An 18,758-nucleotide genomic window follows, 5' to 3' on the forward strand; every position below is an offset into this window, starting at 1 on the left:
AAAATTAGCAAGCAAAGGGCTACAGAAATGCATCATTGTCCAGAACTGCTCTACAAGAAGCAAAAGGATGGGAATTTTTTAAGCACGTAAAGTTGTACTTTAGCTTGTCACAATCTTAAAACAAGGCTGGAATAGAGCAAACACCATCATGTTACTAAATAAAAACTGCACTGTTTTGTCATCCATAACCATACTGCGGTGTGCTGTGGGCATGCTATTGATGAACCAGGAATCTATATTTAAAATAATGGTTTGTAACACTGCTATTCTTCGGTAACAAAGGTAATCTCTTCCTGCTGAATATACAGTTTTTTAAGGATAGAAGCAGTAAGACTGACTTACCTTACATAATCCATTAATTTCTACTAATGTAAACAAAACCCTGAAATGAAATAAAAACTCCAGCATCCAAATAATGAGTTCCATCTACCTGTTTAAAGGGGGATTATACAATAAATTATACAATGACACATAATAATCCAAGGCATTTCTACTGTTATGAGAAGCACACGTTCTCTACATTTTTGTGAATGCACATCTTTCAGGAAAAGCAGAGTTAAGGCTGCCTGACAATACGCAATGACACCGTACACCTGTCAAGATGACGTGTCCCTGTTTCTTTTCAGTTTAGGAAGCATTGTTCTTTGCCATTAACCTAACATTGAAAGTATCTTCAAATACTGTGCAGTATGTATTGAAATGAATTTGAAATTTTTACAGAACTTCACTCACTAGCTAGACTTTATACCTAGTCCTATGAAATACGACTGTTTTCACCGAGCTACGTGGAGGATGCAGGGATTTTTATCCAGCTTTGTAACAAAAGCTCTCCCAAGCCACCGCGAACTGCCTCAAAGCTTCCTGACAGCCTCTTAAGTGCGAAACACCAAGTAAGTAGCACCGAGTAGCTGCGTGGGGAAAGAGCAATACGTACAAGCAACCGCGTCGCGCTGCTTTGCCTCTGCGGCTACAGTGGATGGAGCACATTAATTTTGGTTCTGGCTGCCGGACACCGCTGCTCCCGTCACGTCTCCCATCCAAACCCGTCAAGCAAGCCACGGCTGATGCCAAAACGCAGCGCTGCCCTACAAGCAACAAGGGCGACGCGCGGCCTTGCCCGGCAGGCTCGGGCGGAAAGGAGCTCAGCGGGCCGGGATCCGGTCCGGGATGCCGGCCGGGACAGGCGCTGCGCAGCCGGAGGGAAGGGCCGGTCGTGCCCGCCCGGGGCAGCAGCACCAGCGCGGACGGACCCCGACCCTCTCCGCGCCCCGCGGGGCCCGCCCGCAGCCACCCGCCGCTCCTGGGGCCCCGCAGCCGGGGAGAGCGGCTCCCGGCAGCCCCGCTTCTCCCTCCTCGCCCCTCCCCCGCGGAGCCGGTCAGCGGCTGGCTGCCGGGACACACCAGCTGCTTTCCCCGCTGTTCCGCGCTCCCCGCCCGGCTCCGGGACCGACCGGGAACCGCTCCTCGCGCCGCCCACCGCCCGCGCGCGCAAGCGCGGCCGCAGCCCCCGCGCACACCTGCCCCCTCCCCCTCGCCGCCACCGCCACGCGACACCGGGGCCGCGCGGAGCGGCGGGAGCGCGCGCGCCCCGGCGGGGCTCTCCCCGCCCCCGGGGCCAGAGCGCACGTGACGCGTCCCCGCCCCGGAGGTGCCGCGACGCGACTTTGTTTGGGAGAGTTCCGTGCGCGCGCGCGTGTTTCCGCACGGCGGGGCCGGGCGGGAGCCGCACGGGAAGCCGGCTGTCCCCCCGCCGCCGCCGCCCCGGGCCCCCGGAGCGGAAGGGAGGGAAGGAGGGAGGGGGGGGCGCACAGCTGTGGCTCCGCCAAGCGGCGCTGCCGCCGCCGCCGCCGGGCAGCGGCCGCCCCGCCCCTGGTCCCGCCCCCGGCGTGTCCCACCCCCGCGGGCCCTGCCCCCTCCACTCCTGCCGCCGCCGCCGCTGCTGCCAGCGCAGCCTGAACTGAAGCGAACTCCGGAGCGAACTGAGGAGAAGTGAGGAGGCGGCGGCGGGGCTGAGACTCGGCAGCCACAGGCGGCGGCGGCGGCAGCAGCAGCAGCAGCGGCGGCGGGAGGGCGGGCGGGCGGGAGGCGGAGAGGAGGAGGAGGAGGACACACGCCAGGCGCAGCGCGGCGGCACCAACAGCAGCAGCGGCGGCAACAGGGGGGAGACACCGGCGGCGGCCCCACGGAAGCGGCAGCCGCGCCAACAGCGCCCGCCCGCCCCGCGCGTCCCCTCCCTCCCTCCCCCGCCGCGGAGACAGGGGGCAGCGCCGAGAGGAGAACCGGGCTCAGCGTGTGTGTGCGCGGGAGGAGGAGGAGGAGGAGGGGGGACACACCGAGGACTGCGCCGGCCGAGGGCGCACGGAGCAGGGAAGCGGCGGCGGCACCGAGAGGCGGCGGCGGGTCCTTGTGGCCGGAGAGGAGGGCGCAGCCCGCACGGGGGTTTCTACCGAGTTTCCTCTTTTTTTTTTTTTTTTTTTTTTTTTTTTTCGGTCTCTGGGACTCAGCGGCGGGTCTGCGTTTGTCTCCGGATTTGAATCCTCCTCCTTCTCCTCCTTCCTCGGGGAAGCTCCCCTCCCCGCCCCCTCCCCTCCCCCACTGCCTCCCTGCCCGCCCGGATCCAGCCGGGCGCCCCGTGCCGCGGTCGCGTTGCTCGGCAGAGCTGCTGCGGGCGCTCGCCGTCTCTGCGCGGGCTTGGAATATGGTTGGGGAAATGGAAACCAAGGAGAAGCCGAAGCCGAGCCCCGATTACCTGATGCAGCTGATGAACGACAAGAAGCTGATGAGCAGCCTCCCCAACTTCTGCGGGATCTTCAACCACCTCGAGAGGCTGCTGGACGAAGGTAAAAGCGCTCGCCCGGCCGCCCCCTCCCCCGCTCCGCTGCCCTGCCCTGCCTCACCCGGCCCGGGGATCCCGCTCGGCCCCCCGCCCCGGCCCGGCCGGGCGGCGGGGGCGGCCCGGGGCCTGTTCCGCTCTCCCCGCTGCTCCCCGCACGCTCCCGGCCCCGGCTGGGGAGCCGAAAACAAAGGGGAAGTGCGGGCTCTCCCCGCCCTGGCGCGCGGTGCCGGGGGACTCGGGGAGCTAGTGGGAGGGGAGAGGCAGCCCTGGCCGCGCGGGTCCCCGTGCCCCCCGGAGGGTTTCCCCCCTTATTTTTTCCTTTTTTTCTTTTTACTCTTTTCCGCACTATCTCCTTAATCCGGGGGAAGGGTAACTACAGCACGGAGGGGAGGGAGCGAGGAGAGGAGCTCAGGAATGCGCTCTGGGGGAAGGCAGGGAGGAGGGGAAAGGCTGGCTGGCGGCTGGCGCTCCCCTCCCTCCATCCCTCCCTCCCGCGGCGGGGGGGGACGCAGGGGTCCTGCCGGCGCCCCCGGAGCGCTCCGCCGCCCGGCCCCGGGGCCCCCGCCGGGGGGGCGGGGGGTGTTTGGTTTCGAGATTTGCCTGTTCTGGAAGCTGCTTGAGCTTGAATGACTAAGGCAGAGGGGGGCTGAGCTCTTTCTTCAGCTCCAGATCCTACCCCACCCCGAACTAGCCACAAACTAATTACGATTTTCCTATATCGCAAGGGGAAGCGAGCAAATTCTTCTCTCAGCTCTCCTTACCTTTTAAAGAAACTGAACTTGAAGGACTCCTACGTGTGACTTTAGTGAAGGGGGAGAAGCAAAAAGGATTACGAAATTGCCTGGTCTGCTCCTGCCGAACGTCCACCCTAGCCCCGCACCCGCTCCTGGCACGGGGCGAGCTTCCCCCCGATACCCCCAATTGTTCTCCTAGTAACTTTTTTTAAGGTTAAGCTTTCAAAAATAAGTAATCACGCTTTAGAAATTAAAAAGAAAAAAGTGCGAGGTGGGAACTTCCTGTGTCCCAAACGTTTTCCCACTACAGTAACAGACCCACTGGGTATCAAAAATTAGGTGAAACACTTGTTCTTGGTATTTTAAATTCGCCTTGTACCTGGGTTCACAGATTTGTTTTTCTTGTCAAAGGCATTTCCTTTCCTATGACTTTAAAGCTAGGCTTTCAGGAGAGTTAGACCAGTTTGTTTAATCGTATTTGATAGCTTTGTAGAAATATGATATGACCATAAATTATTTATACAGTTGCAACTTGTTGGGATTCTTGGTATGCAGTACTGATTTTCGAGATTTTGAGTTAGGGTTTTTGTTTGCGGATGTATTCCTCCTCGCTGGAAGAAGTTTGGGAAGTTGTTGACCTCGGAAGATGAAAGAACTGGTTATATTTGGTAGAGCAACTCCCCGCCCTCTGCCAAGACTGTAAAAATGAGATAGCGACTGTAGTACGGCACAAAAATAGCGTGTCGAGAAAATGCTACCTTCTGAAATAAGTGATAGAGGAGTTTAAAAAAACCCAAACGTACTGAAGTATGGATTGTGGGAAGCATTATAATGGGAGAGTCTATTTTTATTTTCAAGAAACTTGGAGGAGTTTGAATTTATATTGGAGCAAATGTGGACGTGAAAAGCAAAACTATTTAGAACTTGTGCTCTTGGTCACCACAGTGAACACCCTCTTCAGAATAGTTAGATTTACATTAAACATCAAGGAGAAACTTCACCGAGAAGATTCCTTCATAGCACAAATGAGCCTTCCAGAAGCTTGATAACGGATTTTTAAATTCCTGAATCTCCTCAACTTTATGTATTTGGCCAGAGGAGGCCTGAAGCTGTTTTTTTATTTTCAGAGAACAAAAGGAAGAAAAACATTTTCCGATGCGAAAAGGACACTGAAAAAGGAATTCCTGAAATACTTATATCTTGTCATATATTTTGAAATATTCAAAACTCTGGAAGTCTGTTTTCGAAGTATTGGAGTTCCAAAACGATGGCTCTCGAGACTTGCTGAGAAAGTTTATGGACTGTGTTGGAACTGTTCTTCAGTCTCTTCTTCAAAAGAAAAGCAAATAAAATGCAGTCTGTGTTCCTGAAGGGTCTCTAGAAGAAGCCTGCTATCCCTTTAAGCTTTTCTGCTTTTCCTGTTTACGTTGGCAATTGGGTGGAAGTATTGTGGAGGCAGAAAACTTTTTGGAATGTTGAAAAAAAAAGTTTCATGCAAATCTAGTAAATTGCTTCAAGACTTCAGAATTTGAACACTAAGGGGCGCCAGTTATTTTTTTTTCTGAGGCCTGAGTTCTCGAGCACCACTATTGACTCGGGTAGTAAAATTATCAAATCTGTTAGAAGACGCCAAAGAATGACAAAATGCTTGTGGATTTGTGCAGGTATCTGTATTTGCATGGGCCTCCACGTATTGTCTGCTTACAGGCAGTATTCCATTGGTGGAATAGGCAGTAGCAGTGAACAGCTGAGGAATTGTTCCAACTCTTTCCCTGTAAAACACCTATCCTGGTTACTGGTGGGGGGCTGTGTTAAATATCTTGAACTGTATGCTCCGCTGACGTCCTCCAGCAGAAGGGTTTAGTAATAGCGAACTACAGGTTTGCTGGAAAGGTCTGCAGGATTTAATGTGCTTATTGAAAAGTGTATTATTTTGTGGTTTCATCAGTTGTTTCCTGGCACCCTTGAGAATACTGAGTATTTGGGGCAAGTGCATGTATATATAGGTGTATATAGTCTAAAAATAAAGTTGCAGGGTTCACATTCCCTCTTTGTCCCCTCCACCCTGTAATTTGATTTGCTTCTTCTAGTTTGCTGTTGTGTGCTTTAGATAGGTGGGTTTTTGTTTTTTTTTAAAGTTATAATACAACCATTTTCCTGAAGGCTTTGTTTATGCTTGAGAAGAATAATATTATGATCAGCCATTGTCTTTTATTTTGTGTGCCGATCAAAATGAAGAAATAAAGTCACAACCCTAAGAATTCAAACAAATAAAAGGTGGGATTGCTTTCCCTACTGGAATGCTAGGGTAGTTTTTTTCTTAATTATTATTTATTTATTGTTGCATTCCAGTATTTAAAAACAGAACTCAAATGGGCTTGTGCTGTGGATACTTCTTGTAATTGTATGCAGTAAGAGATAGAAAGAGACCTGTGGGTTAAGGTGAACAGTACATCTAATCTGCTTAGGCTACTGAATGTACATCTGCTTTTTTTTGGGGTGGGCAGGGAGCATTTCTATGCTTTGTGTATTATTCAAAGCTTGTTTTCCTTTCTGCACTCTATCCTACTTTTTGATCTTTGAAAATTTTAGTGCATAACTTACTAGATGGTCTCTGTCTTGCAGCATTTTGGTTTTAAAGATTAGCATAAATGTAAGAAGTGTATTGAGGAAACCTTTTTTTTTTTTAAGAACTACTTTCATAAAATGTGAAAGTTAAATTTTTGTTTAGCTTACAGTTACTTTTCCATATGTGTGCTTTAAACTTACGTGTAAATAAGGCTTCTGTGGATTAACAAGGATGTTTAAAGAGCACATCATAATAACTAGGAAGCTGAATTGTTTTTATCAGACTGGTGCAAACCTGTGGGAAGAGAGGGCTTTTCCTGAATGTGGAATAGGCTGTATTTCCTTTAATTGTTTGCACCATCAAATGTGACCTGATTTTTTTTTTTTTTCTTAAGCTTTTGAGATACTAACTTTTATGATGTTAACCTAGATTTTTTTTTTTTTTCCTGACAGCTTGTATATTTTAATGCTCCCCTTTGCAGACAGTGCATAGGTTGTACCTGTTTTCTTGCACTGTTTTTAAAAAATGAATTGGACATTTCAAACTCCTCAGTAGTGTGCTGACAGATTGAAATTAATGAGGTACTTCAGTTGTATTCTTTTGGCAGACTGTAAACAAAGGTGCCTGAACTATTAACTGAGATCTGAGTAGTCTGATTTTAAAATTTACATTTTGTTTTCTTGAACCTGTAAGTGCTTAGACTTTTGCACCTGATCGGAGTATACACAGATCAGACCTGTGTTCTGAACTGTTTTCAAAACGATATTGAAGTGGGCTTTATCGAGAATTCATTTTTCCTCTGTAACTTATACCTCAAAAACTTATGTCTTCCCTTCAAAACTGTGTTGAAGGTGACTTAAAAGCATGTCTACCTTTAAATGTAAATTAAACCATGCATCTAGCTATTGGAGATAAATTTAATTTTGTGTAGCAGGAAGAGGCTGCTTCTTCCTGTCTACCAGGTATAGCAAAGCTAGTTTAAAAACATCCAGGTAGACAGTGTGAGGATAATTTTTTTGTGGATGTTGCTTTCATTGTTTAGTTGTCTCACTGAGAAAAGTGCATGTGAATTTGGTGAGCTTAGTGCCCAAGAGTGCAGTTTTTGCGTCAGTCTGGTTGTATTAACCAAAACATCTGCGTGAAGCAGGGCTGAAGGACTGTGTCCTGGTGTTGTAAATGAGTTCTCCCTGGGAAGTTATCTAGTTACTTTTGTACATGACCTTATTGTTAGTGGTTATGTAAATGTCGCCTGTGCTTAGCTAGGCTTTTGCTGACTTGTCAGATTTGATGGAGGGGCACTGGGCACATTAGCGTGTCAGTTTTTTCAGTTGTGTAACATCTTGCAATAGACCCCCATTAACTCATTAAAAATGTGCATGCAATGTTCAGGGATGAGTATTCTTTGGGATAAAGGCCTTACGAAAGGTGTTTGCCTGGAGAGGCTCAGACTAATTTTTCAACTTGGTGTATTAATGTTAAAATTGTCAAAGCAGCATGCCACAAGAGAATTTTGAGTATTGTTTGTGTGCTGTTTATCATTAGTACTCTTTTGAATTTGATTCTTTAATTGTCTCTTAAAACTTAATGGTCTGAGGTGTTTTTCTGATTTATGAATGTGTTGTAATGCTTCTAGAACTTGTATTCAGAAACCTTGTAAGAGCCGTTTTGAGGTGTGGGTGTTTGGTTATTTTTTGGCGGGGGGGAGGGAGAGACTTTAATACCTTGGCACAGCCTCTCATAACACCAAACCAAAAGCTCCACTGCACTTAAGAAACTGTGTGGCAGTTTTTTTGGCTTGTGGAAAACTATTTGAAACAGCAACAGTTCAGTTCTTTTTAAAATACGTTATTTTTGGAGCTGTATCTGCAGCATTTATAGGATTGCAGTCACCTGGCATATAACTGCAAAAAAAATAAATTGTATGAGTTAAAAAATACCGTAAGTTAATAAAACAGTTATTTTAAGCTCATGCTTTGAAAGTGATTTGTTCCCTGTTGCTTACCATTAATTGATTATTAAAATATCTGTCTTTGGATTTTATTTATTTTAAATAAGAGTAACCACAATAGACTTAGTTCTGTACAGGAGAGGCTAACTTGCTAAACTTGGAGAGGCTTGTTGGGATTTATCATTTCTGTTTAGTGCAACTTGTTCACTTAGAATTGAGTTGCATTTTCCTCTTCTGAAATTAAATGCAGACATTTCTAAAATAACTGTTGTCGCATAAAAATCCCTTGCTCTGGTTAGAAACAACTGACCAAGTGCAGATTAGATTGGGGAGTGGCATGCAGCGCTTTTGTGACGTACAAGGGGAAGAGCTGGAGGTGTGTTGTTTAATACTGTAGTAAAATAGGAAAAAAAAACCCATAAACCAACTACCACCAACTGAGAAAAACTCCGCAGATTGTAAGAGAGCACTTAGAATGTCCTGATTATGAAAATGAAGTTTACACACATCAACAGATAGAAGGAAGTTACTGATGTTTGATGAGTGCTGTGGGTGTGAAGAGGAGGCTAGACATGAAATGGATAATCACTTTTGTGGGTTAGTAATGTATTTGTCCAGGTTATCTGTTTCAGTCATTCTTAGATTAAAACTCTTTTACTTCTTGAGTACCCCATACAATGCCAAGTCAGGAATGGGATGCTTATGATGATTTGAATTATGTGGACTTTGTTAGGAGAGCAAGTATGTTTGAATTGCCATTAATTACTGAATGTAACCATAAAGTGTTCTCCATTTTTGAGACTGCACACTGATACAGCAATCTTACTAATTAGATGTATTATTAGATGCTGATCTGGTGTATTTCTGTGGCTGACAGGATAGACCTGTGTTAATGTTAATTACCAGACCGTCCTGACGGTTCAGGCTGATTGAAATACAGCAGGAGTCTGCAATGGAAACTGATGGTTTATATTTGACTGCCTATATGGAATCTTGAGGGGTTGTCAGAGGGGCAGGTGGGCAAAATGCCTTGCCAGGAAACTAACGAAATGATTGAACTAATGAAATTCCCTCATTCACTGACCCATGTCTTTATTGAAACATAACTCACAACTTCTCATTCCAGCTGTGTGAAATTTTCTGTATTGATTTTAGAATGTGGACTATGAAAATCTTCTGTTGATTTTGACATTTCATTGAAACTTAATAACCCCGTGCTAAGAAAACTAGGAGGAACAGTAAACCTGTTAAGTGTTTTTTCTCTCACTATGCAGTTGGTTAGGTCAGTGAAAGTACCATACAAGCTACATCTGGTGCTTGCTAGCAGGAGGATCTGTGTCTGTGAGGGACATTGAAATTACTATTTGAATCCTGAAACAGATAATAAGTGTAATGTTTACGGTCCGAATTATGTACCTTTGCTTTGCTAAGACAAAGAAGTGGGGTTGCTGGAAGGCAATGTTACATTTTTACCTTTGACTTCAGAAAATAACCTGTATAACCCTGTACAATGCAGTTAAAGTAATGTCTAGGTTTGTGTTTCTTTTGGTTGTTTTTCTTGGAAATGTTTAATAGAAGTGGAGTTATTTTTTTGATAGCAGAGCTTAAATTTTCTGAGACAATTTATGCATGAATGAACAAAGCTGTGACAACACTAAAGAGAAATCATACCTGGTTTCATTAGCAGGACTGCCCCTCCACTGTGTTATTCTTGCTTTGATTAGAAAGTGTCTTTTGCAGCTTCATGTCTGAGAACAGCAAGACAGTGCAAGTTGAAGTGGAGTTGTTACTTAAACCTCTGTTGTCTGAGTTTGGCACTGGAAGTTGCAGCTGTTTTCATCTCTGTAGTTACTTCAGCAGTGTTAGTGGTTGGAATGAGTGTGGTAATGCTAGCAGGGTTTTTTATTTATTTTATTCTTGTGGTTTGAAATAGTGAGGAGAAATTGAAAGTACATTTTCAGTTACTTTTCATTTGAGAATTGATTTTTTTTTTTAATACTTGGTGTCAAATAGTAAATTTTGTTTTTCAGTTCAGTGCAAAAAATCGTTCTCTCGAAGGGAAATGGCAGTAGGTAGCTATTGATGTTTTAATGTTTTTGGTGGTGCATAGTTGAGTAGCACCCTGAAGTCAGTTTCTTTAATTGCTTTTAAAAATACTTTTGACTGTTTTGCAGCTGCACTTGAATAGTTTTACTTTCCTCCCTTCTGTAGTTGGAGGGATTTTCTGTGTTTCCAACACAGGCAGTACCAGGGAAAGGTTTTGATACTTTGTACTATAATTGCAGTGCTCCCGGAAGTGCCCATGCGGGAAGGTCCTCAGGATACCCTTTTTTAGAAGGGATAAAGCATGAAGCAATTTGGGTGGTAACTCACTGAAATCTGAGGGTATTAATAGTTGGAGCAGTTAACAGTTCGGTGGTGTATTACCTTACAAGTGTTGATGTTTCTTTAAGACTTGATTTCAAAAGTAAAAACATCGCAGCATGACAAACAATTAAAATCTTGTTACTTTGCTTTATTTCTAGGCAATTTAGGGAGTAATGCATCAGAGTGGCTGCTGATGTCAGAGCAGAGGCAGGGAAAGCTAATACAGTATTTTATACTCTTATCTGGTAGATCAGTTTCTGGCTTAAAAGGTCAGCTGATATTCTGTACCGGTCAGGGGTTTTTTGAGTTTGTTTTTGTGTGGTGCTGGCTTTCTTTTCAGATGGATCAGAGCTGTGATCTCACTCGCCGTGTGTGATCTCAGAGCAGCTGTGTTGGCATGGTGGCTGAGGTGGCTCGATACTGAAGATGTAGAGCAGCGCCTTGGGGAGGGAAGTGCATTTGCTTAAACATTTACTTAAAAGTCTGAAGCTCCTAATTGATGTCAACCGATTGTGCATCTGGTCCATTCAGAATTTTAAGAATGTGCTTATTTGCAGACTAGCTGACACTAGATGGAAGTCAGACTTTGCTGAATTCTTTAAACCCTTTAGCTGTTGAAATAATGAACCTTTATGGGTTTTTATCTAATTCTGATTAAAGAACTGAGCTAGAAATCTCTGTAGCCATTAGTTGGTCAAAATGTCCTTTCCTAGCTATCATATATGTTTCATGCATGCGTAGGAGATGGCAGGTGCCTGAAATTTTAAAAAATAAGCAACAGATCTGCTAGCACAAGTATTAATACAACCTTAATGTTCTGGTTCATAGGTTTAAATGGCAGCTAAACTAAAACATTCAGCTCATGTTGCATAATGCTTCCATTTATTTATCAGACTTCGAAGCAGTAGCAAATCAATTAATATTCTTCTCAATGCAGCGTAATCTGATAACCTGCAAATAATTATATTAAAAGTTGATGCGCAGTTCTCAATTTTTAGCTGCAGAGCAGGCCAAATCCACTTCTCTTTGCTGTGAATATCTTAGGTTTCTTTGCTGGAACAGGGAGAAACAAGAAAAAACACAAGAAAAAAAATTCTCTGACCTGATGCTGTTTGCTTTTGAGCAGTGTTGCTGATCATACTGCTTTTAGTTACTTTGTTTGTCTCAATTTGAAGGAGCACGAGCTGCACCCCTCCAGCATAAAGCAACATGGACAATTTCTCAGAAAGTTGTCGCAGTCGTCAACCCCCGCCCAAACTTACAAAATAGCTTTGCTTAAATACTACACGTACAATCTGTTGTCAGGCGTGTTCCCGTAACAGTTGGTTTGTGTGTTAAAGTTGAAGGTTAAAATGCTGTAATAGGCCCAGCTGTCGTGTTTAAAGTGTGATGTTTTTGCTGTGAAGATCGGCTGTGCAGTGAGAACGTGGTGTGTGTTAGACACTGGTAGAGACAAGTTGTTGATAGTTCTCTAATTGCTTAAGTATCTTATCATCTATAAAGATAAGTATAGTCAGAGAGGTTCATATACAGTCAGTTTACGAGGGAATTACTGCTGCTTTAAATCACTTGAGGCTTTTACGGAAATCTGATACTGCCTCTGAATCAACCTGAAGCAAGACTTGTTATGCACATTCTTTTGTTCCCACTTTCCATGTAGTTATGTCAACTTTGTGTGCAAATAGACTTGAACAGAATCTGAGCACAGATGATGTGGTAGGGATCAGAAATGAGTTCTAACGAAGATTCTGTCAGGAAGATTGATTATATGTGTATTAAAACATCTTCAGAGGAAGAGTGATACTTCAGTATCTCAGATATAAAATCAGTGACTGTAATTGTGTTTAGAAGGGGAATTATATTTGGCTGTTCTAATAACGTGTTTACAGAGATTTGAGTCATATTTTGAAGTTTCTTGTAGTGGTTCATCCTCTGGAAAAAAATTATTTTTCTGACAAGACTAGTATAATCCTTTATGTAAAAACCCAAACCACCAGAAAAAAACATTAGCTAAAGATCAAATGCATCTTAGAAGGGAGAAAAGGTATAACTTGCTTTCTTGAGAAAAGCTTATAAAAGTTATGAACTTCAAAAAAAAATTTTTTAAAGACCTGTGGCATTTAAGACGTATACTGACATTTTAAGGGGGAGGAGGGGGAAAGCTTCTCTGTATCATCTTAATTATAGGGTTAATTGAGGTTAAATTCTATATGGATCAAAGTATTTCCAACTTCTCCTAATTCGGGTGTAGCTTTCAGGGCAGCAAGGGACTGTGTGGAAGCTTCGTCTATAGGTGATGGGGTGCATAAACGTAGTGCCTATTGATTTAGTAGCTGTATGTTAGTCATAACTATTCATGAGGAATCACGTTGGTTCCAAATGGGAGGTTTAATGCACACTGGGGGCACTTGGTAGTGCTGAGTTTTAATACTGTTAAGTGTCTTCAGCAAGGTATTCTTGCCTCAGCCTCGGATTAACATAGGATGAATAACAGAGCAATTCATCAGCTAGGCAGCTCTGAAGAGTGTCAGCAAGAAAGCTGACGATGATGAATTGGGGGGAGATGGATGCTGCAGTAGATGGCTGCTCCAGCCAGCGCTGGGGTGTTGAGGGATGGCAGCTGGTATTTAGGTGTACGCTGAGTAATTAAGTGAGGAGGGACCGCACGCTTGTGCTCAGCTGAATAGAAAAGAAATGCCCCCCTTCTACAATCCAAAAAGATTACCAAATTCAGCTGCTTAAAATGGCAGATGGACAACTGGATTTTCATGCACTGAAAAAGATGTGCATCAGTCTTTAGTACTCATAAATGTGAGTTATGTTTTGAAGACAGACTTGTGGACTTACATTGATCTTTGCAGTCTCAGCAACCTTATTTAGCTTCAAAAATTCAGATAAATTAACTTTGAGGCAGATTTAATTTATTCTGAACTTAATTTTCTTTCAAGTTCTGTGTTAGCCTTTCCTAGATCTCACACCTTTCAGTTACTTTGTTACTTCAATTACTGATTACTTTCAGTTTTAATTTATAATTTTTTCCCCTCCAGGATAAAGAAAATAGTTGGGAATTTGAGGGGGATTTTCTTCTATCAGCTTAATAGCATAACTGAGTGGTTTTTGTCATGTGCACAGGTCTTTCTAATCCCATTTAGTATGGTTTGTACTAGAATTGTTTTTGACTGCTTTTTTGTTATATCAAATTGTTGAACACTTGATGGAGAACAGTTTAAAGTAATAATATTCAATTTTTTTACTTTGAGGCTCTTATTATGGGTTTTTTTCTGCCTGCTGACTGACTGTAGATTACTAAATCTGTATGTACAGGCTTTCTGAGCCCTGAGCAGAATTCAGTACTGAAATCTGTATCAAACATTTTAGTATGTTGTATAGCAGTCAGCCATAACTAGTATGGTGTAATGGGATATTATAGCATAAATTGCTGCACAGATTAAACTACATTTCTAGTACATTTTTCTGGATTGAGCATCTGGGCTGCTGAAAGTTTTCAGCAGTCATTAATAACTAAAATGTGTTCATAAATAATTGGAGGAGTAATGTCCCCTTCAAACTTTGTACGGTCTTAGTCTTTAATTTCAGATAAAAGATGGGATACTAATAAAGCACTAATATTTAAGGAGCTTTTTTTCTTAGTCTAGTCATGAGGTGAGTAGTTTCTCATAGGATATGATAGAGTTGAAACACAACTTATGCTGCTATAGACTTTCATCTTTTCCCACACCTTCCCCTGCCATGGAAAGTTGGGGCTTTTTTTCCTCTCCTTGGAAAGGAATAAATGTTGCTAGGAATGAAATCTGGGTAATTTCCAGGCTGTTGAGCTAATTAATGAAACTTTATGCCCCAGATATGGGTGCAATAGTATGCACCTATAAATATTGGTATAATGGAAAAATGTATAGAAAGAACACAGTACGCTTTAAAAACACATTACTGTGTAAGTAACTGCAAGAATTCTATTACATGTTGGTTTTGAAACTGCTAAATTGAACAGCTCATTATATGAAAGAAACAGAAAACTCGTAATATATTTCCTTGAGCTCTGAGGTATCTTTTTGCTCAGAAAATGTTACTAATTTAAAAAAACCCCACAATTTACTTAGCCTTCAAATATTACAAGATTATACATTACCCCTAAGAGAGATGGAGGTATTTATATTGAAGTTAATCTTAGAACAATCTAATGAAGATTTCTTCTGCATGTAGTGTTTTTCCAATGCAATCTATGCTATTTTTTTTCATGCTTGTCACACTGAACCACTGTAGCCATTCCTTGCCCATAGCTTTTCTGACATAGCAAGGAACTACAAAGCAGGCATATTTCATTTTGCAGCACCATCAGCGAAACTGTGCAGTCACTGGCACAAAAAGTAACATCAAAGAGATTTTTTTTTTCCTAAACTGAAGGGGTTGTATTTGGAAATTGCATGAAAACAAAATAGTCTTTGACATGAGACCTTTGAGACCACTTTCTCTCTGAAGTAGACAGCATCTTTTTTGTTAGCAAAGTTAATGGAGCTAAGTGAAAAGCAATATGAGTTACCAGAATTGTGTTTTTCAATCTACTGTTTGCAGACGCACTGAATATGTGGAGTTGCTATTCATAACAAAGAAAAAGGAAATCTGTTATTGGGCGATTTAAATAGGCTACACTGAGCCTTCACCTTTTTTGGGAACCTTTTGTTATGTAAGTGAAGGAGGTTGAAGACCACTGATTTAAGGGCATTTGCATTATAGTAATTGTCCTTGGCAATAGGCTGAAGTAAAAATTCGAAACAAGAAACTTCAGTGAGATCACAAAATAAAATTGTGTTCATTATGTGAACTGAAACTTGTTTCACTTCTCTGCATTTATTCTTTTTTTAGGACTTCCTGATGTTATATATTTACTGACCTAGTGAGTATGATTGTTTTCTCCAGTAGAGATAGAGAATCTAATTCTAGTAATGCATAGAGTCCAGTTTGCAACACTGGAGCTCCAGAATGTTAAGATATTAATTACCAAAAGTAGGTATGTTTTTAAGAGATGTAACCTACTGAATTCAAATTGGTATGCTATTATTATAGAATAATTTCAGTAGTAAACTCTCTTTAAGGCATCTGAACCTTTTAATTTAAATTCCTGTTAAATTACACTGTTGTCATTAGTGAGAAATGTTACAGGTTGTCCACTCCCACCCTCCCACTTTTTCCCCACCATAGACAGCTTTATTAACTGATAGAAACCTGCTGTTCAGTGTTAGTGATAAATGAGTTTGAGAAAAAAAGAACTTACAAAAGAACTTTTAACATGTTTAATACATAGTAATCAAGGTACAGACCCTGCTAATGTAGTAAGTCTGTTCTTTAAATCAATCCTGAATATAAACTCTTAATTACTAAGAACTTTTCTGGTGGATTTAAGAGATAGATGGAACTAGTGTAAAGGAAATCTGTGCTGTGTTAGAAGCCTGTCAAATTCTGCTAGAAAGTTACTTGAGTTGAACTTAGCATTCAGTTCAAATATTGGATGTTTAGTTTCTATGGCGGGTTGCACTTCTTTTGCCTTTTTTTTGACTTTGTTCCTGAAAGAGGCTGTTCTTCAGTGAGTTTGTTCATCAGCTGAAGAGAGGATTGATGATTCTGTAGCTACTCCATAAAAAACTTACATTATCTTCAACGTTTTCTAATTATGCAAGTAGCAGAGATCTTGGCTACCAGACTGTTAAAATAAATATTAGTTTTGTTTTAATATTCTCTGTCTGTTTCTACCATGTGTGTATATAGACATGAGTACACTCGATCTCCTGTGCTCTCTCCCTTCCCCCCCCCTCCCTTTTGTGGGGTATTGTACTTGTCAATACCTCTCCCTTATAGTAGTAAGGAAGAGCTTAGTGAGTTATAAATGTTGTCTCTGTGGGCAAGATTTAATATTACGATAATTACTTATTTTTTCTAATGGTATTAAAGGTTGTACACCAGGTTTCTGAAGTGTAAAGCCAGAGGGGTGGAGGAGAGAATCTACTGTACTTCAGTGAATTAAAATGTTCTCGTTGTGAATGAAGAACATGTACATTAGAAACTACAGCATTATATATAAACCTTTACTTCTAAGTGCTTTTTTTAAAAAACAAAACCATTTAGTTGTAATTAGTAATGTAAATAGATTTTTATTTTCAACAGGAAGCAAAATTCATATTTGCATTTCTTAAAATGCAACATTGAAATTTGCTTATGGAACATGGTGCATGTAATAATGCAAGCTTGCATGTGGATTTTTTTTTAATTTTATTTTTTTTTTCTGCTGGTTGTTGCCTGTTGTCTGATTGGTGTCTTGCAGAGGCACCTTCCTTTACAATAAAACATGTTTTAGTTAATTGTACAGATTATGATAAAACAGTAATAATTTCATCATTGTTCCAGTTAAAAAAGCTCCAATCTCAACTTTTGCTGTAATGGCAAGAGGTAAACACTGATGGTGCATTATCTTATCTAGTTGATAATTTCATCTAATAGTCCCGGAACTTGCTGTGCCAACTGTTGAATGCACTGGGCTGTGAAATAATCAGAACTTTAGCTTGCAAATACAAAGCTATTGTTTTGAATAAGTTTGAGTTGAAATCTGCTTTCTATGGTGCATTGCAGTAGAAACTAGTTAGTTACAGTGTGACAAGATATCATTTTTTTATTATCAGAAGAAAGCTTCTGAAGTACTATTTTGAAATGTGAAGAAATGTTTGCCAGTTTTTGTTGCAATTTAAGTTAATTTTGTAGACAAATAAGACTAAAGGGCCTTTGGTTGTTTAATTTTGAATTTTAGAGACTGTGTTCAACAAATGGCTTCTCAGGTGATTTCTCTAATTTACAGTGATGCTAATGCCATGCAATATGTAATTTTTATTAGTCCCTGAAGTCTAGATGGCACTTTCTTTTAATTCCATGGGACCCATCTGGTACAGTGCAAAACATCTCAGTCGTGCCAGGTTTAATAATTTTTTGTATATTCCCATAATTTACTTAAGTTTTAAATTTCTGACAGCTAGGTCTGACAGCTAGAGATTTATGGTTTAACATATTTTTCTTGCATTTTCCAAGGGCATCTAAGAGTTGACCAGGAAAACGTTCTTTCCTCATTAACATGGCCACATAAAGTGCAGTGACTTTAGAAGATAGATTTACTATTGAGATGCGTCAGCTTTGTATGAAATACTGTTTGCTTCTGATACAAAATAGTTTTGAAAACTGGGGCACATGGTAAAAATTGCACCATTTGAAGTACACCATCACTTAAGATAACAGAGTTAAACGTAAATAAACGTGTGAAATTGTCATGCTGTGCATATAGATTGGTTACCTCTAACACAATTTGATTACCTTTCAGTGTGACCAATACAGCTGTTTCACATGCTAAAATTACATTATTTTGCCTCTTTTTTGTTGAATACTAAAGTGTGATAGTTTTAATTGCGTATTACATACTATCTTTCATTGTTTAACTGTAAATTAAAGTCTTTTATTCAATGAAGCCCAAACCAATATGAATTTAACTCCCATGCTTCGTAAAGATTTGGCATGTTGCTTTTACTTAGGTCTTACTCCTATTGGTAGCTATCACTTTGCTGTTCTGTCTTTCTAAGTAGTATATATTTTTTTTTAAGGTACAAATTTTGTATTGCATCCCGCTTAGCTCAGGTAGCATTTATAGAAAGGAAGCAAAGTGAAGACAGGGCTTTTCCTTTTAATTATCAGAATTAAAATGTGTAGCATAGCAAGTGTTAAGTATTTTTTTATTTTTTTCTGAGTATTTTTCTGCTTTGTCCAAAAACTTTTAAGAAAAAATATATCATATGGAGTTGGGAAAAAGCAGTGGAGATTTCTAAAGAAAGTTTGTGGGAGAGAAAGGGACACTTACTATGAAAATAAAATGTGTGTAACAAAAATTCATATAGAGTGCTTGCTCAAAAATGTATTTTAGTAAGGAGTGCAAGGTGTATGTAAAGGTGTAGTCAGTATGAGGACAGATTTTATTCTTAGAAATGTTTTGATTAATGCAAGTAGGCAAGTTTATTGTCGACACTTGTTTTTAAACTGCTGACTTCTAGAAGCATTTAGCACAGGAGGTGTAATGCTGGCTTTTACTGACAAAGTTGAACTAAAGGTACCACCTGTGAGGGAGTTCGTCTGAGATATACCTGCTGCTAGGGCTTTTCCAGGTGAGCGATAGGTCCTTGCATTACATTGGAGATGCTAATGTCTGAATGGATGTGATGGCTGCCTTGGAATGATGCTGCTGTTAGCAGTGAAAAATGT

General features: G+C 41.6%; 1 protein-coding gene across 8 annotated transcripts in view; it reads left to right on the forward strand.

The window, feature by feature from the left end:
- Positions 1-2,132: 2,132 nt before the first annotated feature.
- Positions 2,133-18,758, forward strand: part of QKI (QKI, KH domain containing RNA binding) — a 152,269-nt gene continuing 135,643 nt past the window's right edge. For 4 of the 8 annotated variants that reach the window (XR_001331753.2, XM_005526931.2, XM_014255959.2 and 1 more), the window contains exon 1: positions 2,137-2,840. Coding sequence is in view for 7 of the 8 variants with exons in the window: in XM_005526931.2 (XP_005526988.1) it covers positions 2,699-2,840 (142 nt within the window). In the remaining variant the exon portion in view is untranslated. Of the gene's footprint in view, positions 2,841-18,758 lie in introns of all 8 variants that reach the window. The other 4 variants (XM_014255957.2, XM_014255960.2, XM_014255958.2 and 1 more) reach the window with 2 other exon arrangements.

This window comes from Pseudopodoces humilis, chromosome 3 (assembly GCF_049639895.1).
Source record: "Pseudopodoces humilis isolate 2021_Gansu_Grassland_sample_001 chromosome 3, ASM4963989v1, whole genome shotgun sequence".
NCBI classification, from domain to species: domain Eukaryota; kingdom Metazoa; phylum Chordata; class Aves; order Passeriformes; family Paridae; genus Pseudopodoces; species Pseudopodoces humilis.